The sequence below is a fragment of the Hemiscyllium ocellatum genome, chromosome 25 (genome assembly GCF_020745735.1).
Source record: "Hemiscyllium ocellatum isolate sHemOce1 chromosome 25, sHemOce1.pat.X.cur, whole genome shotgun sequence".
Classification (NCBI taxonomy): domain Eukaryota; kingdom Metazoa; phylum Chordata; class Chondrichthyes; order Orectolobiformes; family Hemiscylliidae; genus Hemiscyllium; species Hemiscyllium ocellatum.
The window spans coordinates 46,362,865-46,387,364 of record NC_083425.1 but is presented as its reverse complement, the minus strand read 5'-3'; the positions used below and the strand labels follow the sequence as shown (position 1 = coordinate 46,387,364).

At 42.2% G+C, this 24,500-nt stretch overlaps 1 protein-coding gene across 15 annotated transcripts in view; it reads left to right on the top strand.

Moving 5' to 3' along the window:
• LOC132827667 (myosin-16) overlaps positions 1 to 24,500 on the top strand; it is a 289,190-nt gene that overhangs the window by 236,744 nt on the left and 27,946 nt on the right. For all 15 annotated transcript variants that reach the window (XM_060844286.1, XM_060844285.1, XM_060844290.1 and 12 more), the window contains 2 exons: positions 4,031 to 4,227; positions 21,599 to 21,731. In XM_060844286.1, coding sequence (XP_060700269.1) covers positions 4,031 to 4,227; positions 21,599 to 21,731 — 330 coding nt within the window. The remainder of the gene's footprint in view (positions 1 to 4,030; positions 4,228 to 21,598; positions 21,732 to 24,500) is intronic.

Here is a 24,500-nt window from a genome sequence, read left to right as displayed (position 1 = left end):
CATAGAATTAGCAGTCTCAACCACCTGTCCTGAATTTCAGGGTGATTTTTCCGTGTGTGTGTGTGTGAAAATTAGTGAATAAAGAAGCAGTGATATTTTGCTGGAATTCTGCTTCGTGCGAAAGTAGGCAAGAATTCATTTGGAGTTAAAAATCATTGCCCCTCCATAATCCTGAAGTATTACTTCTATAGAATGCCTCACATATTCCAAAATATAAAATCAGTGTGTAAGCAAACCATTCGGTCCATTGAGTCTTCACTGACCCTCCGGAGAGCATCCCAACCAGACCCATCCCCACTACCCTATGCCTGTAACCCTGCATTTACCATGGCTAACCCACCTGACCTACTCATCACTGGACACTATGGGCAATTTACCATAGCCAATCCACCCAACTTGCACATCATTGAACTGTGGGAGGAAACCCACACAGACAAGGGGAGAATGTGCAAACTCCACACAGGCAACCAGCAGAGGCTAGAATCGAACCTAGGTCCCTGGTGTTGTGAGGCAGCAGTGCTAACCACTGAGCCACTTTACTGTCCACAACTACAATTAGCTTTGTAGTTAACAATTAGCTTTACCCAAAGATAAAATTGCTGTAATTTTGTGCTTGATACATCCCCATAAGGTCTTAAATCAGGGTCAATACAACCTTTTGACTTATAAATGAGGTAGTGTAACACACTTTTTACTTGTTATGTAATCCTTTGCTAACTATGAGCTGGATTTATTTTTAAGTGTCAATGTGTTTGAAGACAGAAGGGCTTGCGAAATCTAGCTCTTTCCTTGCCCGCTCCCTTCCTGTACAATGCCCCCACATCCTGCCCTGGCTTATTCCCCATTTTATTGGGTGTTCTAAGAGACATCAAGCAGCTCAGTCACCCTTGAATCGAGTGACTCCTTCATCAGTCTTTGAGTGCCACTTAAAGCCAAACTTAGAACGGCAGTTTTTCAGAAGAAGCATAATATTTTTCAGGACCCCTTTTAGCGTTTTCAGGGCGCTCCTATTCAGTTTCTGTAGCTCAGGTGCTAATTATCAGATGTGAATTGAGAGTGTTTAACACTAAGTTACCTAAAGCTAATTTATAGCATTGATCCAAAATGTGTTTATGATGGGAGAGGTTATGATTTCTGTTGAACAACTAGTGAGCTGAGTTGAATGTTCAGCCTCATCTATCATGGTCTTTTTGCATTTTGAGTTTTATTGCATTCTGGTTAAATTTTTCTCTTTCTATGTTACTTAATAAAAACACATTATCATGAGAGAGTTTCATTGCATGAACTTAACTGTTGATATGGTTCTTCTCCAGATTGCTCATAGCCATTGATTCTACCAGCTGGGAATCACCTTTTGCAGTTGACCCTCAGAGGCTGATTATTGCAATTCATTTCTTTTGCAATTCTCTCACAGAAGCTTGTTATCTCCGAGCTTTGCAGAGGTTTTCTCTTGACCCTGCTTAGGATCTCTTCCTCCCACGAGTTTCCTTTCAGCCTTTTGCTTCAAGTTGAGCCCTCAAAAGCGTTGGGACAGAGAGTTCATACAAATCCATCAATCCTCTGGCCTCTGAATCTTTGAACCTGTTTTAGACAGGCTCCCAAGCCTTGAGAAGGCAATGCATCAGCGAGGGGAATGAAAGGGGAGGTTTGCTGGAACAATTGTCCGAGGCTTGGAGCAGTGTGTCAGTCAGTTAGATTTTTTGCCACAGCATTGAAAATAAAGGTGTTTCCTCTTGACGGAGAGATCAGAGAGGTCACCCATTAAAGGCAATGATGAGACTTTAATTCCCTGAGGAGTGAGAGACTTTGTGACCCTGTTCTGCAGAGAGCAATAGAGGCAGGGTCATTTAATTATATTCAGGGCAGAGCTACCAAGGGACTTGGAGTCATTGGAAATATGGAATTTTGACCACAATCCATCATTGGCCAGGGGATGTGGTGGTACAGTTGCCTTGATCCTAGACAAGTAATCCAGAGCCCCAGGTTGATGTTCTGGTTTGAATCCCAGTGGGACGGATGGTGAAGTTTGAATTAAATAAAATATCCGTAATAAAAAAGCAAGCCTAGTGGCAACCATGTAATCACTATCAATTGTCACTAAAAATCTCCTTCATTCATAACCGTCCATTGGGGAAGGAAATCTGTCCTGTTTACTAGGTCTGGGCCTACATGTGATTCCAGATCCACAGCAATGAGTTTGACTCCTAATGCCCTCTGAAACAGTCCTAGCAAGTCACTCAGTGCACAATTAGAGATGGGCAATAAATGCTGGCCCACCCACTGACACCCACATCTTGTGAATGAATAGAACAGAAAGCTTATTGAACAGTGGAGAGACTTGCTTCTGCTCTTTGTGTGTATTTGTAAAATTATTGGCCAGATTTAGCAGCCTTAAGAATGTAAATCCCCCTCTGACATTGGCCATGTATCTCAAGTAACTGACTTTGAAGTGCAAAAGCTCAGAAGCACCTAATTTTATCACCCGATGTGACAAGTAGGGTTAGGATGGAATGTAACTCAATTCTAATTTTGTCCAATTTTCTGCTCCAAATTTAGCGAATAGAAGGTGTGAGAGGCATAATCTTCGATAGAGAGAACATTTGTAAATCTTGGACAAGTGACACAGCAGTGTCATACCAGAGAAGTGAGATTTGAGGACTGAAGCAAAATCATCAAGAGTTGTTCTAATTCAGGAAATGAGGCAAGCTTCTGGAACTGTGCAGTTCCCTAGTCAGAATCATGATAATATCTCTCACATTTGAGGGCGACAGCTAAGTCTGGGAAGAGAAATAAATGCAGGAGATCAGAGATAGCGGACAAGCCCTCTTTGGAGGGTCGGTGTGGACTTGTTGGGACGAAGGGCCTGTTTGCAAACTGTAGGGAATTTAATTTAATCTAATCTAAGCCCGTGACATGCTTTAGAGCCAGCAAGATCACTTCTGTCCCTTCTAATGCTACAAATATCATCTCTTTGCTTTGAATGCCAGAATATCTCAGAGAGCAGTTGAGGCAGGCTGCCTATATTGCTTTCCATTGTTACTTTCAGTGGATGGAAAATAAGGAGGGAGCCAAAGTTCTGGAATTCTCCAATGTGTGCCCCAGTTGCACAAGATCAGTGCTGACAACTTCCACACAATGTTTATGGTAGCAACTTGGAGCCAGATGTCATCTTGGTTCTGACTCATTTAGTTTTCGTAACAATTCATTACAAAGGCTTCAGAGAGACGGACCTTTATTTCCCTGTGCCTCGTCCAAGTTTAAAACTGTTTCTCGTAAATGCAATGACTCTGTCCCTTTACGAACCATTTTGACAGGCCAGAGGTAAAAGAATTGAAAACTGGACCTACCAAGTGGAAGCAATGGAACTAATTCTTAAAAGAAAATAGCAATTGCACGGCTGTGCTCTACAGCTGGCAGAAGTCCTTATTGGACTGGAGCACAAGACGTAGAAATGGGGCTCTTGTGGTGTAGTGGCAGCATCACCACCTCGGAGGCAGCAGGTTTGGGTTCAGGTCTGACCAGTCCCCAGCACCCCCTCCCATTCTAAACAGACTGATTCAAAACCTATAAAAATGGGACTGCAGTATGCTAACACTGTTTCCCACTCCTACTCTAGACCATGGAACACCTACGTTGAAATTATCACAAACTCTCGTTGCTTTGTTTACATTCAAATTTTTTAAAGGTTTTTTTTCAACACCCTGCTCCAACATGCAATGACATACAGGAGCGGATGGGTCTTAAACTGGGGCTTCGTAGCCCAGAGTTACAGGCATCTGATTTTTTTTTAAAAACGATTAGCAATCATTTCTTTCAATTAGGGATGGGTGTTAAATGAGTGCATTTGTTCCGTTGGCAGAGACAGCAGTGTTTAACTACTTCCTAACGTTAGTTGCGCATGTGTATTATTTTCAAAAGCTACACAATAGCAGCCTGAGGTTATGATAATGAAACCTCCAGTGTGTTGTAAAAGTACAATATCCATCTTGTCTGTGTACATGTTTGATCTTAACATTGTTTCTCATTTCAGTTGAAGAGCACAATGGCTCTGAGCCTCTCAAGTGCCAAGCATGACAATGAGCTGCTAAAGGAACAAGTTGAAGAGGAGCAGGAGAGTAAATCTGAACTGCAGAGGCTCATTTCCAAATTAAACAGTGAGGTCACCCATTGGCGGACACGCTATGAGGCTGATGCTATTCAGAGGACTGACGAGCTTGAAGAATCTAAGTAAGTGCTGTGGTTTGTTATCAGATACCCTAAAATGAACTCAGCCCAAGAGGCGGATTTTGCAATCCCTTGTGGCTTGGAGTAATAAAAATTGTGCAATAAAATTTAAATGTCATTTAATTGTTAACATAAATCCTGAAGTGCTACAGCAAGAAACATCAGTATTAGAAGCTGAATTTTCATAATCTGGTGCATGTTATTTAGAAACTGGGTGACAATGGTATTAGGGTTCTGAATAAACATTCCATTCTGAACATTAGAAACCCCTGCAGTTACGGCAGCACATTGTATTTTTTGATCCGCAGTTCAGCCTTTGAGCTTTTTGCTGCTTAACTGACATGTTAGCCAAAATTAGGGTAAAGATAGCTCTAATGAAAGCTTTGATGAATTTTTAGAAGAACTGTGTAGTACAAGAAAATGCTTGCGTTGACAACCCCTCAACATTAAAGAACATTCATGACTTTTGATAAATTCCTCATGAGGACACTTCAGAGAACTTAAAACTATGAATTAATGTCTCTTTAAGGTTTAAGTCCCTTTTAGGGGGTTTGAGAGAAAAGTGAATTTTTAATCAAAGAAGCTTTTGATTCAAAATTTGATAGTTTGAAGATCTAAGTAAAGTTCAATTGGCATGCAATACCCAACATTAGAATGTTGCTTGAGTTGAAGAGTTAGAGATTAAGACAGAAGTATATGGCAAAACACAAAAATTCAAAGAATTAAACCTGGAAACTTACTAGAAGACAAGCCAATGTATCAACTATAACGAAGCATGAAATTGTTGAGTTAAATATGACTTGACGATTGAAGTCTTATGTTTAAAAATTGGCTGGACTTAACAGGCTGTGTTGCTTACAAGGAAGCAGAGTGCTTTTAAGAGCTATCATTTGTCACAGCCATATTATGTAGAAAGACGTGGTCAATGTTTAATTTGGAAAAAAAACTGTGGGTGAGACTTTAAATTTACCAATGTTTTTCATTCCACTTCATCATTAGCATAACTGCCTTGAGGTCTGAGCAGTTGGTGTAAAATCAGATTACAAACATGATAATTGGAGATCAGAATTGGGGAGGAAAGCCTGAACTATTAATTGCTTGAGATTAACGTGTGATTAACTGCTTTACATAGTAGAGATCAACTTGGATTAGTATCTAATAACTATATCCTGTGCTAAGCTTTGGACTCTTTTAACCGTTTGATTAAAATTTAAAAGCAAAATGTTTTAAGAAAGCTCAATGCTTTTGTTTCTTGTTTGGTGGCATCTCCTAAAACAAAATGGTCATGTATTTTCCATGTTTTACTGGAAGTATTCGTTTCACATCTCAAACTGAACAAAGTCTGCTAGAATGTATCTTGCAAAAGGACAGTCCCGGTAAAACAGATGGTACGGGGTCTTGAAGTTCTTGATGAATTTTGGCTCTTGATGCAAAGAGGATATGGAGTCAGAAATCCAGGATTCCAAACAGTCTAATCTATTTGTCTTGTTATTTGAGTGATTCACTGACACGTACAAATGGGGAGATGGTGCTCGATGTCACTTCCTCCATCTTGGTATCAGGATGGACGATCCAGTTGCCCTGAGCGCGCTCACAGTGCTGGGAAGAGTATGATGCAAAGCCGTGTTTATAGGCTGTAAATAAGGCCTTCGAAACCATACTGTCCTCCTCAGTTTTAACTGGGCAAGAGATGTGTTTATGTCTACAAAGCAAGGAGCACCATTGTGACTCTTGGTGGTAAACCAAGCAAGACTTATTATTTGAGGTGAAGTGATACGTGCTCATGTAAACAGAGGCGTGGTACCTGCAAAGTTCAGCAGTAACCTGGCTGCTAAAGCTATTGGGCCGAGGATCCATGTGATGCTCTACCCATCAAGGATCTAACACACAGCTGTGCATAAATTGACAATAAACCGTAAAATGATTTTTTAGAAAACTCTAATGTCATTGGACTAGTGTCCAGAGGTCTAGATTAATGCTGTGGGGACCATTGGTTTAAAACCTACCAAAACAACTGGTGGAATTTAAGTTGAATTGAATTGAAATGAAGCTAGCAACTGAGAGACTACCAGTGATCACATTAAAACAAATTGACCTACTAAGTGGCCTATATATGACTCCAAATCCATAATAATGTGGTTGACTGTTGCTCCCTCCTGAAATAGCCTGCAGGTCACATTGAAAGAATTAAAACAGAGACACCCACAATGCCCGTAATCCAAAAATTGTGAGCATATCTTTTAGAAAGGGGGGAGCTACCATGCCATTCAGCACAGCTTCAAATTGTTCTTCTCATCTCCACATTCACTTCCTCTCCAACCCCATCGCCAAATTAAAATTAAAAATCTTGTCCCTCAATACATGCTTTTGCACTTCTCTCAAGCTAACTCCTGATCTAACATGGTGCACAAAAAAATCTGAAGAAATAGAGGCTTGAAGAAACCAAAGTCATAGCCACAAAGAAAGTTCGCCCAAAATTCAGATTCCTGTTCCTGAATCATTTCAGAAGATGCCAATCCAAAATTTAGTGAATGAAATCCTTTCAGGTTCATCGTTAAGAATGAATGCCAGATGCCTGGAAGCAGCAATTCCTTAAGGACTGGAGTTTTACGGGATAACTTTATTCAAGTGCGCACACTGTCTCTGCCAAATCATGCAAAGGTCTTGCTTTCAGGATCCGAGAAATACAACAATTAAACACATTCCTTTCCTCCTTTTAAGAGAAGCTTTGAAATAGTAGGTCTTTTGAGTGGTAATTGGGATATTCCTAATGCTGTGCTCCGCGAGGTTGCAGCCAGTGCGATTCCTAATCGGCAAGAGCTTCCTTCCACGTAATTGTGGCTCAGCTGATTATTCCACTCCACCATCTGCTCTCAGTCAGGTCTTTCAGATTTATATTGTGTGTGTCGCAAAGGCATCTCTCAAGATCAAAGCAATTGATTGTACTGACTGTCAGCCATTGGAATCAAACATCTTGCAGATTGTTCTGGCTTTCATGATCAAAGTAATACTCAGAAGGAAAGTTGGCTGCTTTCCACTGCGTACTGGAGAAATACTCTAGAGATATTTTTGAACATGCATTGTACGTCTATTTTCTTATTTCATGGTGCATGCTGTGATAGTTTTGGATGCATCTGTTTGAACTACATCCACCCCAATAGGATAATCATTAATTGACCGACTATAAAATATGTATCCTTTATATCAACTTTTCTTCATTTAGGTGTAAGGTTAGTATTTTCGTGTTGGCTATGATGATCAGTGAGAAACAGATAGTGCATGACCTGGGTCGATACTATATCCCATTAATTAGAGGATAAGTTGCTATGGTAACCAATATATGTAACCAGAAGAACAAAACTGTACTGGAAAAGGGGGTGCAGAAGCTATGAGAAAGAAAATAGAATCATAAAAGCTCTACAGTGTGGAAACAGGCTATTTGGCCCATTGAGTCCAAACCAACCCTCTGAAGACTGCACCACCCAGATTCGCCTCTCAACCCATCCTTGTAATCTTGCATCATGACTGATCTACCTAAACTGCACATCCCTGGACACTATATGGGTAATTTCCCATGACCAATCCACCAAGCCTGCCTATCTTTGGACCATAGCAGGAAACTGGAACACCCACAGGAAACTCTCTCAGGCATGGAGGGAATGTGCAAACTCCATACAGGTAGTTACCTGAGAGTGGAATCGAACACTGCTCCCTAGTGCTTTAAGGCAACTGTACTAACCAATGAGCCACCATGCCATCCTACAGAACCTTTCGCAATCTGCTGATGCTCAGTAGTACTTAATGAACAAAGAGTGAGGTGTAGTGACTATTGTAGTGTAGCACATACAGCAAGATCTAATATGGGTTACAATCATAAACAGATTAAAATGGTGTTTGAAGGCTAAATGTTTGCCAAGACACTGGAGAATACTTCTTGACTTTTCTTCAGAGTGCCAAGGGCTCTTTTATTTTCACCTGAGGTCTAAATTTTTCGCAAAAAAAACCTATTGGCAGTACCTCAGCACTGTACTTAGCAGAGTGGACTCGATGGGCTGAATGGCCTTCCTTCCACTCCTATGTCTTATGGTACTGAGATGTTTCCTTGAATTACGTCCTCACGTTACAGGATTGACTCAAGTCCATAACCACCTCACAAAGGAGAAAGTGTCACTGGGCTAAAATCCTGGAATTCTCACGGTAAGGACATTCTGGGTCAGGCCACAGCACATGGACTGCAGCAGCTCACCACCACCTTCTCAAGGGACAACCTAGATGGGGCAATAGCTGCTGGTTAGCCAGTAGCCCCCACATCACATGAATGAATTTTTTTTTAAAGGGTGCTATCATAGAACTAAGACAACAGAAGAATAATCTACAGCACAGTAGCAAACAGGGCCAGGACAAACCTTTACAATTGGTTCCCATTCCCTTTTATAATCTGTCAAGTTTCTTCTGAAAATTTGTCCATGCACTATACCTCCCTTTATGTTTTTACAACAAGTTCACCAACTTCTGAAAATAGCTAAATTGAAATGTTTTGTGCAACTTCAAGACTAAGCTTGATCTGGCACACCCAGCCCCCTTCAGTTGTTTTATCAAAAACCTACTGTGCACAATGAAATCAGACATAGAAATATTCACTCATGACTGCAGTGTTCAGTACCAATCAGATCTCCTTAGATACTGAAGCAGTCCATGTCCAAATACAACAAGATCTGGACTATACCCAAGTTTGGTCTGACAACTGGCAAATAACATTCAAACCACCTAACTGCCAGGCAATAACCATTTCCAACAAGACACAATCTAACCATCACATTCAGTAGTATTACCATTTTGAATTCCACCGCTACCAACAACCTGGAGGTTACCATTGACCAGACTAATATTGCAGCAGATAACTCACCCCCTGAATCCCAAAGCCTGCCCACTCTCTGCAAGGCACATGTCAGGAGTGTGATTGATTACTCACTACTTGCCTAGTTATATGCAACTCCAACAACATGCAAGATGCTTGAAACCATGTAGTAAATGTGATTGGCACCACATCAACAAATATCCACACCTTCTTACAACATGCGCTCCCTCCACCACTGATGCAGAGAAGCAGAAATGTATAGCTGCATTTGACAGCACTTTGCAAACTACAACTACTACCATCTAGAAGGACAAGGGAAGTAGAGAAATGGGAGTACTACAAGCTACTCACCATCCTGACTTGGAAGTTTATCATTGTCCCATCATTGTCACTGGGTCAAAATCCTGCAACTTCCTCTCTAATGGCATTGTGGATCAACCTACACCAATGGACTGCAGCAAGCGAGAAGCTGTCATGGACAAGACCAAACCATCCCAAACTATTCAGAAGGTAGTCCAGACCCTACCTTTCCCCACTTTTCAAGGTAGATGTACCTTGTTGCATTCCAGATGCAATTCAATGTCAAACTATTAGATTTAAAGCAAAGCACTACTCAGACACTACAGTTAAAATACAACAAAAGAAATAAGGAATTGGAATAACTTAACTATGTTGGATACTTAACAGAATAATAGATACAATAACTATTACTAATTAACTGTTCCAGTATAGTAAGATCCCATAAATGTACCCTTGGCAAAAGGCAAATTCAGAAAAAATACTGTCTTATGTGTAACTCCAGTAGCCCAGGGGGAAAACACCAAGAGAACTCAGGGTAGCAACTGGGAGAGATTTCTGCTGAAACCTAGCAACGACTTCTGAAAGCTAAAGCTAAAGCTCTTGGGTTGTGTAGGAGCTTGGGCACACCCTTTCAGGCTGCTTCTGTTGTTCCAACCTTTTTTAAAAAAGCAAACCCCAAGGCCTTACGAGCTGTTTATTCTAGTCACTCAGGTAGACTGCTTGTTATCTCTGCTTTAAAACTTCTCTTTAACAAAACTTAGGACAAAATTCACCTCTTTAAAGCCACAGTATCATCCCACAGGCAACATATCATGCCTACTCAAGGGCAATTAGAGACGAGTAATAAATAACTTGCTACACCAGTGAAGCCCAAGTTGCATGAATGTATAAAATATTTAAAACTGAGTTGTGGAAATTCTGCCAGCCTTGAATATATTATCAAGTTCAAATTCTCTGTTATATTAAATATTTTCAATACTTCAGAAATGTCTCCCTTAATCCTTTTATCTCATGGAGCCATTTGCAGTTCTGACTTGCAGCAATATCGGTGATCCTCTACTGTCGCTGGGTAAAAAATCTGGGAGGCACCTTCTTCACAAAGGCAGCTCACCTCTTCTCAAGGACCATTAACGATGGACAATAAATTTCTGGCCAAGCTGATGACACTCACATCCGAGGACTAAGTTTATAAAATGCTCATTTTGTTTCCCCATTTGTTAATGTTTTTGCCAGGAGATCCTTCTCATTGCTGTAGTCATCAGCATTTCACATTGCACAAACGAGTTTGTCACTTCTTTGGGGAAATTGTACTTTGTTCCTCTGGTTGTCCATTTGGTTTGTTTTCTTACTGTTACTACTAAGGTTGGCGCCAGTGAAAACTGATAAGATCACAATAGCGACAGCACAGAAGGAGATCCTTTGGCCCATCGTGTATGCACTGGCTTTCCAACTGAGCAATACTCCTGGTGCCATTCCTATTGCCAGTTTCCTTTTATACCTGTACACTATTCCTTTGCAGATGATAATCCCACTCTCTCTCGAATGCCTTGGTTGAACCTTATGTCCTGTGGCACATTTCTGCTTGCTAGCGGTGACATTCATTCACAGTCTCTGCAACTGAAAGGCATGTCTACACTTTGCCGTTTGGAATTAACTTGAATTTCTTGTTCTTTTCACCATTGCAACCACTCCATCAGTCAATCAAATTGCTGACTTGTCAGCGCCTTTTGTATAAATAGTTCTATCATTCTTGTGTTTGTCCTGATGAGTGTAGGATGAAAAGCTTTGGCAACTCATCTCACTTTTCAGCAATATTTAACGTACATACTACCGAGTAATGATTTGTGATCTGTTGGGTGCTTTCTATTGTCACTTGGCCTGGTTCTTGCTTCTCAAGGTCCTTTTGAAAATGATGCTTAGCCAGGTTCTTAAATATCATGCACTGGGCTCGGTTTTAAATCTGTGCAAGTGGGCTTTGAGTGAGTCAAAATCTTCTGAGCCTGTGTCTTGTCCACCTTTTAACTTCTGCAGTCTAATAATGAACACTTTTGTTAAAATTCAGTGATATACCTACCTCTGAGTCTCTCTACAGACAGGCCCAACAAGTGGAGACCCGACTTCTTGCTATGAAATCTGGGTGAACATTCGGTAGGACACTGGCAGTTGTTGGGCATTGTGTCCCTCCCCCACCCCCACTTGACAATTGAATAGATTATGGGAGCAGGGTTCCAATGGGGATGTTAGCCATCTCTCTCTCAAGGCCACCTTTTGTTGCCTGTTTATAATTGCCCACATATCTATAATTGCCCAAAGTGGCTTTCAGGACCTTTTCAGAGTGCAGTTGTGAATTAACCACATTACTGAAGTCACATCCTCAGTGGGAGATTCCCTTCTCTTGACGCAGCACAATGCTAAAGGCTATGACTGCTCTCAGTCCCAAGGAGGAAGTGGTGGAGGCTAGTACAGTTGCAACACTTAAGAAGCATTTAAAAGGATGAGTATATGAATAGGAAGGGTTTGGAGGGATATGGGCCAGGTGCTAGCAGGTGGGACTAGATTGGGTTGGGGTATCTGATCGGCATGGACGGATTGGACCAAAGGGTCTGTTTCCATGCTGTACATCTCTATGACTCTCTATGACATGAGCATGGTCATTAGGCCACTTGGGGCAATCAGGGTCTGAGGATCTGTATCACTAATATGCAGGGATTGGCCTTTGGACCTGGAGGGCTGACCAATGCAGCCCGTCTAGGGAATCGCAGTAGGTCAATCAGAGAACTGCTCTGAGATCAGTCAGGGGTCTGTCCAATTTGGTCAAAGGGTGGATCACGGTCAGTCCTGGGGTCACTCAGTGAATGTCAGGCAGTGTTCTCAGGGACCACTATCGTGCTAGGGAGTTTGGGTAAGTTGGGGAATGCAACAACATGCTACGTTGTAGAGAGGTAATACTCCTGAAGGGCAGAACCTCTTCATATACGGTGAGAGTCAAAGCCCTTAACATCAAGGCTGCATTTGACTGAGTGTGGCATCAAGGAGCCCTAGCAAAACTGGAATCGGTGAGTAATCAGGGGCAAACTCTCTGGTTGGAGTCGTACCAGATTGTGGAGATGAGTCATTTCAGCTCCAGGACATCTGTGCAGGAGTTCCTCAGTGCAGTGTCCTGGCTCAACTATCTTCAGCTGCTTCACCAATAACCTTCCCTCCATCATAAGGTGGGAAGTCGGGATGTTGGTTGATGATTGCAATGAAGTGTCAGCCAATAAGAACCATGTGTTTTTGGTGCCTCTCCCACTATACGCATGGTGAAATGCAGCTCCTGGCTGGGTGTAAGGCTGGGCTTTCAAAAGGGCATTGGTACCTGAAATCCCTGAAGATTGCATATGTCTGTAATGACAGGAAAGGTATAATACAAGTGTTGTGCTGCATAGTTAATGAAGCAAATTGCAAAGAATAATGTGAGTAATCTCCATCGGGCTCCCATATCAAAACCATGCTTGAAAGTTGACATTTGGTTGAATTTTGATAAAATCCAGCCCACTATTTCTATCTTTGCTTTTTTATTGCAGTGGTCTTTCATTTTAGAAGACTCTTACGTTTCTTTCTTTTGGGGAAAAAAAAGCCATTTCCAGATGATATTTTTCTTACCAGTGTTTTCACTAAAGGAAGTGGAGCTTTCAATCTCGAGCTAAAGGAGCAGTTAAGAACCTCAATAGCATGGGTTGAGAGCAGGACATGTTTAGAGTGAAGACGCCAGAATTTGGAGAGAATAAGATTGTGCTGAGATAGCACTTTCCAGAGGATATGTCAGTGAGGAACAAGATTAAAAGTTCTGCTTTGGCCAACCATGTTTCCTTAGCCAAGCCAAGAAATTAGGGGAAAAGGTGCTATGATGATTTGATCAAGAACATGCATGGTATTTTGGGCATGGCACTTCAGTGGAGCCAAAGTGGGCATTATTTTGCTGTCTGTCAGCCCAGACCTGCCCCCACAGCCCTTTTCCCTTTCTACACAGTGACAGGAAGCACACCCTTCAATACCTGGTAGAAGCAGAATTGGGCCACTTAGTCTATAGTGTGTGCTGTGCCATTCAGATAATTCGTGGCTGATTTGATAATGCTCAACTCCAGTTTCCTGCTTTTTCCTTGTAACCCTTGCTGATTAAAAATGAATATACTGAAAAACACAGCCTCCACAGTCCTCCGAGGTAAATAACTTCACTGATTCACTACCCTCTGAGAGGAAATTTCCCGTGTCTCTATCTTAAATATTCAACCCCGTGCTCTGTGATTATGCTGTCTGGAGCAAGAATCTCCCACAAGAGGCAACAGCATCTTAATGTCTACCCTGTCAAGTCCCCTAAGAATCTTATTCCCAAAATGCATCTTGAGCTTAAACAGCTCAGAGTAATCATCAATGTCAGGGTAATTACTGAGGAATGGATCACTGTCTACGTTTTTGGGATTTCCCCACATTTGTCCTGGAATTTAGTTTTCTTCTGCAGCACCTGAACATTGGAGTTATGGAAAGTTGTCTAATTCTATCAAAGAAAGAGCTTGAAATTATCTAGCATTTTTCACATCTTCCAAATTTTCCAAAAACACACTCAGCCAATAAATTATTTTTGCTATCTATTTGGCAGAGTTTGACAATAAACATGAATGGCCAGTTAATCTGTTTCACTTGTGTAAACTGAGGAATAGTCATTGGCCTGAATACTTAATCTTGCAAAGTGCCATTGGATCTTTTACAGAATAGAACAAAGCGAAAGGTCATCAGTTTAGCGTGTCATCTGAAAGGCAGCTCTCCCTAAAACAGAGCCCCGGACTTGAGTGTCAGCTGATATTGGCTGCTGAAGCTGTGCTAAGTGAGCTACTTATTCTTTTCAAATCTTAACACTCCTATTAGGGAGTCAGGAAGGTTGAGAGTGTGGAACTAATCGACATATTTAAGTGAAAGGAATCCTGGCTCATGTTATTGTTCACTTTATTATCTTGCTCTCAGTTTCACCTTTTACCTCAGCCTCCTAAGTTTTGCGCTTTTTCTTTAAACTTTAACTTTGCTTTCCTCTATCAAAGGTACAGAATCTACCACCAAACTTTTTCTAAGTTCAAAAGTAATTTCAAAACCTTTAACTTTGCATTTTGTTTCCACCTTTTGATTGATGAGCTGGTCAAGAGGAATAGGCAGGAAAATAGAGTTCAGGCCACATCAAAGGAGAACTAATTGACGTGGTTAAAATTATTTGATTTCATTTAGATTTTATTGTCACATGTACTCAAGTACAGGAGTACAGTGAAAAGTGTATAATGTCACCTGACAAGGCACCATCTTAGGTACAAGTACCTAGGTACAGAATCGTAAGAACAAGAATAAAGTTAAAAGTTAAATATTGCAGTAATTACAGTATAGAGCAAAACATAGGAAATAAGGTTAAAGGTTACACATTGCAGACCTTCTTCATTTAAAGTAGAAAATAAAGAAATAAAGCTGCACTTTCAAACATTAGTCTGTCCTAAATGCTTAGCCACAGTGGCACTGCACTTTGAAGAATGGCCTTGATTGGAAGCCCGTGCTGAGGCCATGCCGGGCTGGGAGAAGAGAGACAAAACACCCGAAAGGGAAGAACAAAAGACAAGCTAACAGACGGAGTGGTTGAGCTCTGCCTAAAGCCACCTTGGATACAGTTATATATGATATGACAAAATGGACAAATGTAGGCTCATGCTCTGGCTTTGGGAGTGGAGTAAAAGATTCAAAGCAAGGGCCACAAGCTTAAAATTAGAACTAGGCCTTTCAGAAATGCAATCAGGAAACTTAATCACTTCTTTTTTCTCATTCGCCAAAAGATTATGTTGCTGGAAGGCATAATAGTTTCAAAACTGACTTAGAGTCTGGTTTCAGCCAATTAAAGCACAATTTTTGCAAAACTAGTTCCTTTCTCAAATGGACAAGGTGTAAGGATATAAGAAATAGAGCCAGCAGTTGGCCATTCAGCCCCTCGGACCCAGTTCAGCAGTCAGCAAAACTGTGGCTCATTTGATGCGGCCCTACACTTGCCCTGTTTTTCCCCCTTTTAATGCTCACCTACCTTATCAATCAAATTAATTACCAGCAATTATTCCTCCGTGTACACCATTGCAGAGTTACTGATAATTGTTAATGCTTCCTTTTTGGACTGAGCCCTTTTACGGCAACTCTGTTTAAGCAAGTCTGTCATAACTGATTTATAATGAGCCAGTCATTTCCCAGATACTTAGCTGCTAGGTTCCCGTGGGCTATAATTTTACAGACAACAAAGTTCTAGTGCTGTGTTTGACAATTTGTGATGCACTATATTTTATCTTAACATTCCCACCTATGACAATTAAGCCAAATTTAAGACCACCATTTATTGACATCTTGAATTAAAATGTTTTCGAGAAGGGGTTTTAATGTATATAGTTGCTAGAATTATTTTATTGGGCTGCGGGCAAAAAATAAGGTCTGGAAAAACATAACCTTAAAATCTTGTCTAAGCAGCTTAAAGAGAAAAGTCCATTTTCTGTTTCAGTAAATTGTTTTTAAAGAAGTCATATTTTAACAGATCGAATAAAATATTCACAATGTTCAGATATTTGATGGGGTCACGGGGAAGTATCCATTTTGAAGATTTAGTCGATGTTTATTGAAGTTCACCTGCATCATTTTCCCTAATGAAGGGTCTAGGAGTTAGGCACTTATAATTTTAGCTTTTCAAAGACTATAGGATTGTAAAAGAAAGAGGAGGGTGAAGGTACATTAATACCCTCCTGATCAAATCTGAATATTTGTCTTTTTGAACATAGTACTTCAATCATTTCAAAGACCTTTATAAAGGTTTTTAAAATCATGAAAGGTGTAGATAAGGTGAATGGCAGATGTCTTTTCCCTAGGTTAGGGAATTTCAAAGCAAGGGAACATTTTTAATGTGAGATGAGAGAGATTTAAAAAGGAAATGAGGGATATGATTTTTACACAGTAGTTCGTGTGTGGAATGAACTGCCAAAGAATGAGAGTACAGTTAGAACATTGAAAAAGATGTTAGATAAGTACATGAATGAGAAAGATTTGGAGGAATATGGCTCAGGAACAGCCAAGTGGGGCTAGTTTAGTTTGGGATTATGGTTGGTGCGTACTGGTTGTACCGAAGAGTCTGCTTCCATGCTGTATGACTCTCTGACCATGACACACTGGGGTTTGGTCTGAATTTCCTGAAATAGGGTAAATGTGTGACAGCAAGTTGTGATCAGTTTTGCGTTTAATGTAAGTGAAGATCAGTAGGAACGTAGAATGGTCTGGTGATTTGTTGCGAACTGTGTGACACCAGTGCAGATACTGATCATCCGCCCGATGACAGTGATGAGGCAATGCTGCTGAGGAATTGTCGAGTTGTTTCAATTTATTTGTTGCAAACCCAGCAACAATACTGATCAGGTTCAGTTTGTTCAGACAGTAAAGTGGGCCTTTGATAACATGATTCGAAATAAAGACTTTGCTATAATTCTCACCTCAGTAGATTGACTTGAATAAAGCACAAGCTCTCCAGCTGTTATCCCATGCTCACTTCATGATATCATTCAGAGCCTAGAGTTTTAAAAACTTTGTTTAGAGGACTGGAGAAAAAGGACAGAGACGTTGTGCTGCCCTTATATAGAACTCTGGTTAGGCCCCACTTGGAGTACCTTGAGCAGATCTGAGCAGCATGCCTTAGGGAGGATTTATTGGTCTAGAAGGGAGTACAGTATAGGTTTACAAGAATGAAACCTGGACTTCAGGGGTTAAGTTATGAGGAGGGATTATACAAATGAGGCCTTCTCTCTGTATAATTTACAAAGTTAAGTGGTGATCTAATCTAGATCTTCGAAGTATTAATAGGAAAAGACTGGGCAGATGAGGATAAACTATTTCCACAGGTTGGAGATTCTTGATCCAGGGGAATAGTCTGAGTATTAGGGTTAGATCATTCAGGAGAGATGTTAGGAAGCACTTTGAACACACAAAGATGTTTGGAACTCCCTTCTACATTTGGCGGTTAATGCTAATTTTACATCTGAGATTAAATTTTTTTTAGCAAGGGGGCATAGTGGCCCAGTGCTTAGCACTGCTGCCTCACAGCACCAGGGACCCAGGTTTGATTCCTTCCTCTGAAGACTGTGTGGAGTTTGCACATTCTTCCCGTGTCTGTGTGGGTTTCCTCCGGGTGACCCAGTTTCCTCCCGCAATCCAAAGATGTGCAGGCCAGGTGAATTGGCCATAGTGGTAGGTGCATTAGTCAGGGGCAAATATAGGGTAGGGGAATGGGTCTGGATGGGTTACTCTTTGGAGGGTCAGTGTGGACCTGTTGAGCCAAGGGGCCTATTTCCATACTGTAGGGATTCTAATCTAATCTAAGGATATTAAAGGATTATGGGCCGCAGGAATATGGAGTTAGACAACAGACCACCCATGATCTCTTTGAATGCTGTAACAGGGTGGAGGGGCTGAATGGCCTACTCCTATTTTTTGTGTTGCTAACCTGGCTATCTGGATATTGAGCTTCTTCTGCAACTGTTTGTGATGCATCTTTTGTATGGTTATAAAGCCGTAGAATCTCTGCAGTGCAGAAAGAGGCCATTTGGCCTATTGCACTGACCCTCCAAAGGGTGTCTGGCACTGTGAGGTAGCACTGCTAACCACTGTGCCACCATGCCACCCTGTGAGAAGTATAAAGGTGTGTGCAGTGCGATACAAGCATCAAGGTTTTGAGCCAATTCTACATCATTCTTAACCCTTTCTGTTCTGTACCATTAGATACAGGAATGCTGTTTACCTTGACCAGATCTTGTCTGTTTGTTCTGTGGAGAAAAAGCTGGAGCAATTGGACAGCCTTCATAATGACTGTCAGCCCAGCAGCATTCTTCCCTGCTGTGTAATTCCCTCCATGCAGGGTAGGTTTCCAGCTGTCCAGGGACAAACTGAAGGCACTAAAGCTGAGGGCCAGAGTCTCTGCGCCTATTAGTGGGAGGGAATTGCTGCCTCTGTGCTGGAGATAAGCTGGAGGGCTCTGAGCTTCGCAGTTGCGAGCTGAACCCGCAGTTGCAGAGGCAGCTTGGCTGTACCTGACTCTGCAGAGACATGCTGTGGGCAAGTTAACTCTGACACCTCTGTGAACAGCTGACTCACCTTTCTTTGTGGGAGAAGGAAACAGCAGAGCTTGAACCCTGCCCCCTCCCCCCCCAAAAAAAGAAATTGATGTAGCTTCATCGGCGTGGGGGAGGGAAGGGGTTCAGTTCCTGATACAGAGGAACCTGCAGGTCTTTGTCATCTATATGAATGCATTATGCAGACAGTCCCTGGGGACAGCATACTGCTTTGCTAAATGGAGGAGTGTTGGCAGATTTTCATTTATAATGAGACAAATGCCTATTCTGTGCAATTAATAGGAAAACAGTGCAGGAATTTCACATCGGGGTGTACATTTCAGCTGGAGGAAGCAAGCTAGGTTGAGTAACACTCCAAGTGGTCTCTCTGGCCTGCACAACTCTGACTGGTGTAACCACATACACTCTCTGGAATTGCCGAGGCATTGTTCCAAAGTTATTCATTTAATAATTAAATTCCTGTCTTCCTTTTGTTTATTCCCTGAACTCTTGTGTGACACAGCATGAGAATTAATAAATCAATTGGCTGTGGTTCAGCGAGGAAAATTGCATCCTTTACAGATATGAAGGACGTTGGCTCAAGAGTGCCTTTGTTCGGGTTATTTGTAGCTCAGTAATTCTTTGTCGTCAAAACTCTTAACAGTGGAGTTTTACCCAGGAACTCCTCCCTCATTTGCATGTGGGCACCATCTAGTGGTATAGTTTGGGACCTTTTAGTGAATTGAAAATGGTCATGACTTACATCATGGAAACAGACCCTATGGTCCAACCAGTCCACACTGACCATAGACTCGAACCAAACTAGTCCCACCTGCCTGAGTGGCTCAGAACCCCTTTAAACCTTTCCTATTCATGATCTTATTCACATGTATTTTAAACATTGTAACTGTACGTGGATCACCGCTTTCTCTGGAAGCTCATTCCACACACGAACCACTCTGTTTTTAAAAAAAGTATCCCCCAGGTCCCTTTTAAATCTTTATCCTCTCACTTTGAAAATATGCCCCTTGGTTTTGAACTCCCCCACCCCCACAAGGGAAAAGACCCTTGTTTTCACTTTATCTGTGCCCCTCATGCTTTTATAGACCTCAATAAGGTCACCCCTCAACCTCCTATGCTTCAAAGTCCCAGTCTTTCCAGTCTATTTTTATAATTCAAACCCTCCATTCCTGTCAATGTCCTGGTAATTTTTTTTTTCTGCACCATCTCCAGTTTAATAATACTCTTCAGTATGACCAGAACCGCACCGACGTCCTGCACAACCTCCAATGTAATGTCTCAACCCCTGTACTCAAAGGTCTGAGCAATGAAAGCAAGCACGCTAAATGCTTTCCTGCCTTGGCTTAACAGTTGATTATTAATTGGAAATCCTTCTGGCACGTGCCGATGGCAGGCAGTAAGAATAGGAGGGATTCCTGGTCAGCCACGACAGGGTATTGCAGCCTCTATCATCACTGTCCATAGCTGCAAATTGCTGCATATATGTCACAATACATATTGCTACAGCAACTGTGAATCCTTGGTATTGATGGTGGCTGTATGGTTGATATGGATCAGATTGTTGCCAACTGTATGGGGTTTGATTTCTCTATTCTGGCAGGGGTGGAGTGGGCAAAAACATGGCCGACAGAGTTTAATGTGGGAAAATGTGATGTTGATGTACTTTAGCAGGAAAAATGAAAAAACTGGGTATTACTTAAATGGAGAACACCGAATCTTCAAAGTGCAGAGGAATTTGAGTGTTATAGCGCATGATTCACTAAAGTTGGCACATGGGTACAGTGTGTAATCAGGATGTCTAAGAGGATGTTATTACAGCAGCAACTTATCATTAAAAGTTACAGTGTTCAGTTATAGAGGGCAATGTTGAGATCAGTCTCTGTGAGCAGTTTTAACCTCTTTATCCAGGAAGGATTTAATTGCAGTTCAGAGAAGGTTTCTTAGGTAGCTGCAGAGAGCGGGTTGTCTTGTGAGGATGGGTTGGACAAGCTAGACTTATTTCCATTGGAGTTTAAAAGAGGGAGGGGTGATTTAGTTGAAGTGTATAGATCCTGAATGGCCTTGCAAGTGGGATGGGGAAACTGTATTTCCTCCTGTGGGTGAGTCCAGAACAACGGGGCGCAATTTTGAGACAAATAGGGAGAATATTTATTCTGAGCGGTAAATGGGAATGTAGAAACAGATTAGCCACAGTTTTACTGAAATCGCAGAACAGGCTGTATGGGTTGAATGGTCTACTTCTGCTGTTGTTTTGTATGTTTGTGTGATTTGGAATAACCTCCTGGACCTCCCCATGGTGATGGTCTTGGTGCTGTGAATCCGACCTGTCTTTCAGGTTTTTGCCTGACATTCTTCAGGACCCGTGCAAGAATGCAAAATTTCAAATGGAGCAGCAATTTTCACTTCATGGTTAAACAACAGTTGGGGGTCAGCAGTTCCCTTGTATAGTTTTCCTTGCCCACACATCAGCCAATTGGAGTTGACTTGCCAACCAATTCACACTGTTTATTGTGGAAATATAAATTGTTGATTCCTTTTGAAATTTGTGTATGTTGATTTTAGAGAGAGAGATTGGGGGACTTGAGTGTTGCTGGCTGATATCAGGAAGTTGTGAGATTGGTGTGTTGAGTTCCCAAGTGGTACCTTCTGACCAGGAAACACTCTTGCTCTTAGGCAAAGGGTTTACAAAATTATCATCAACCTTTTTGGCTACTTGATGACCCACACCTTCAAAAGTCATCAAGTTCTAAAATAGGACTCGAACCCAGAACCTTTGGCCCAAAGATAAGGACATTATCTACTGCGCCAAGAGTCCTTTGAAATGTGGAATTCTTGCATGTGTTCTGATTGTCTGAGATGAAAGCAGCTCTCTTCTTGTTAGCAGTCATCTGAAGACTCCTTGGGTGGAGACCTGTAGTGGTATCCTGGCACATCACAAAGGCGTGTCTTGTGCTTGTCATGTTAACACAGTGACAAAATTTGAATTGACTGGAAGAGCTGTAGGGAAAAAAAAACCCAAAAATGTAATGACATAAGTGTAACGTTTGGCTCCTGACAGGAAGAAGCTGACTTCACGTTTACAGGAGGCAGAGGAAGCGGTTGAGGCAGCCCAGGCCAAGTGCTCGAGCCTGGAGAAGACCAAGCAGCGACTGCAGGCAGAGTTGGAGGAGCTGAGCATCGACGTGGAGAAGGTGTGTGTCTCACGAGCAACCTAGGAATGATCAGGGGTCTCTGATGATCACTCCCATTCCCATCTCCTCTGGGTGGTCTCACATACTGAAGTCTAATTTTATAATTGTCTGTTGCATCTGGTACATTGCCATAAGACCATAGGAGCAGAATTAGGACATTCAGTCCATTTGAGTCTGCTCTGCCATTTGATCATGGCTGATATTTTTCTCAACCCCATTCTCCTGCCTCCCCCTCCATAACCCCTTATTAATCGAGAATCTGTCTGCCTGCACCTTCAATACACTCAATGACTTGGATTCCAAAGCCCTGCATGGCAATAAGATCCACATATTCACCACCGTCTCTGAAGAAATCCCTCCTCATCTCGGTTCTAAAGGGTTGTCCCTTCATTCTGAAGCTGTGCTGTAGTCTCTCCATCTTCTCCATGTCTACTCTGTCCAGGTCTCTCACTACAGAGGAATCTCGAGTATCTGAAGGACACGGGCGGGTGGGGGAGTATTTCTTTTAGTTTATCGAATACCAGATAATCAATGCCGGATAACATAGCCACGCATTGGTACCTTGCAATCTTGTTTGGATCATCCGACATTCTGTTAATTGATTGCCAGATAATCGAGGTTCCTCTGTATTCTGTAAGTTTTTAATGAGATCCCCTCCCTCCCTTCAAATCCTTCTAAACTCCATTGACTAGAGACCCAGGATCCTCAACCATTCCTCATATGACATGGACTTTAGTAAGACGTTTGATAAGGTTCCCCTTTGTAGACTAATGGAGAAAGTGAAGTCACATGGTGTGCACGGTATTCTAGCTAGGTGGATAAAGAACTGGTTGAGCAACAGGAGACAGAGAGTAGTAGTTGAAGGGAGTTTCTCGAAATGGAGAAAGGTGACCAGTGGTGTTCCACAGGGGTCAGTATTGGGGTCACTGTTGTTTGTAATATACATACATGATCAGCAAGCTTGCAGATGACACAAAGATTGGTGGAGTGGCAGAAAGCATAAGGGGCTGTCAGAGAATACAGGAGGATATAGATAGACTGGAGAGTTGGGCGGAAAAGTGGCAGATGGTTTTCAATCCAGACAAATCTGAGGTAATGCATTTAGGCAAAATTAATTCTAGAGTGAATTATATAATGAATGGAAGAGCCTTGGGAAAAGTTGATCAGCAGAGGGATCTGGGGGTGCAGGTCCATTGTACCCTGAAGGTTGCTGCACCTGTGGATAGAGTGGTCAAGAAGGCATATAGTATGCTTGCCTTCATTGGACAGGGTATCGAGTATAAGAGCTGGCAAGTCATGTTAAAATTGTACAAGACATTGGTTCAGCCGCATTTAGAATACTGTGTCCAGCTCTGGTCGCCACATTACAAAAGGATGTGGATGGTTTGGAGAGGGTACAGAGAAGGTTTACGAGGATGTTGCCTGGTATGGAAGGTGCTAGCTATGAAGAGTGGTTAAGTAGGTTAGGTTTATTTTCGCTAGAAAAAAGGAGATTGAGGGGGGGACCTGATTTGAGGTTTACAAAATCATGAAGGGTATAGACAGGGTGGATAGAGACGAGCTTTTTCCCAGGGTGAAGGAGTCAATAACGAGAGGTCATACTTTCCACCTCTCACCTTGAAAGCATGCAGCAAGTACTTCACACAGAGGGTGGTGGGCATTTGGAATGCGTTGCCCGCAGAGGTGGTAGAGGCAGGCATGGTAGATTAATTAAAGATGCGTCTGGACAGATGCAAGAGTAGGTGGGGAGCAGAGGGATACAGATGCTTAGGATTTGACCGACAGGTTTAGACAGTAGATTTGGATTGGCTCAGGCTTGAAGGGCCAAAGGGACTGTTCCTGGACTGTAAATTTTCTTTGCTCTTTGTTCTTGACAAATCCTTCTTCTGGGGATCATTCTTGTAAATCTCCTCTGGACCCCCTCTAAGGCCAGTGCATCCTTCCTTAGATACAGGGCCCATTGATTCCCTGTCCATTGAGAGAGAGAGAGAGAGATGTCATGTGTCTGAACAGCAATGTGGAGCAGGGAGTAGTCAGAGAGTTTATCCTTTCTCCTGATTTCCAATTACAGGGTTAGCGCTGCTGTCTCTCAGCACCAGGGACCCAGGTTCGATTCCACATTCTGGGGACTGTCTGTTTGGTTTGCACTTTCTCCCCAGTGTCTGCATGGGTTTCCTCTGGATGCTCCAGTTTCCTCCCACAGTCCGAAGATGTACAGGTTAGGTGGATTGGCCAGTCTAAATGCAGGGATCGGGTTGTGGGGTGTGGGATCTACGTGGGATGCTCTTCAGAAGGTCAGTGTGAACCTGATGGGCTGAATGGCCCTCTCCCACACTGTAGGGATTCTATGAACCTGTGGTTCTTACTTGAGCTCCCTGTACCAGACAAAGCCTTCAGGTGATGATATAAACCCCCCCCAATGCACCGACTTGCAGTCTCCCACTTCATCATGTGGGTAGCCTTTCAAGGGACTGGATTTTACATTTTCTGGTGAGGGAGATGCCTGTGAGGGAGATTCAACAGAAGCCAAGTGGTCCGCTCACACCAGTCCCCCAGCACCTTAGGATGGTCACGTCGGTGAGCAGGTTGTTTGGGACAACACCAGATTCACTCCAGAGTTTAGGCCTGATGAACGGTGGCACCACCACACCACAAACAGGAAGTTGGTCACAAACCATACAAAATGAAAGGACGTTTCCCCTCCCCGAATCAGTCTTTCCATTTGGATTGATGGCTGAAAGTTGAAAGTGAGCTTCCGAACCGCACAGA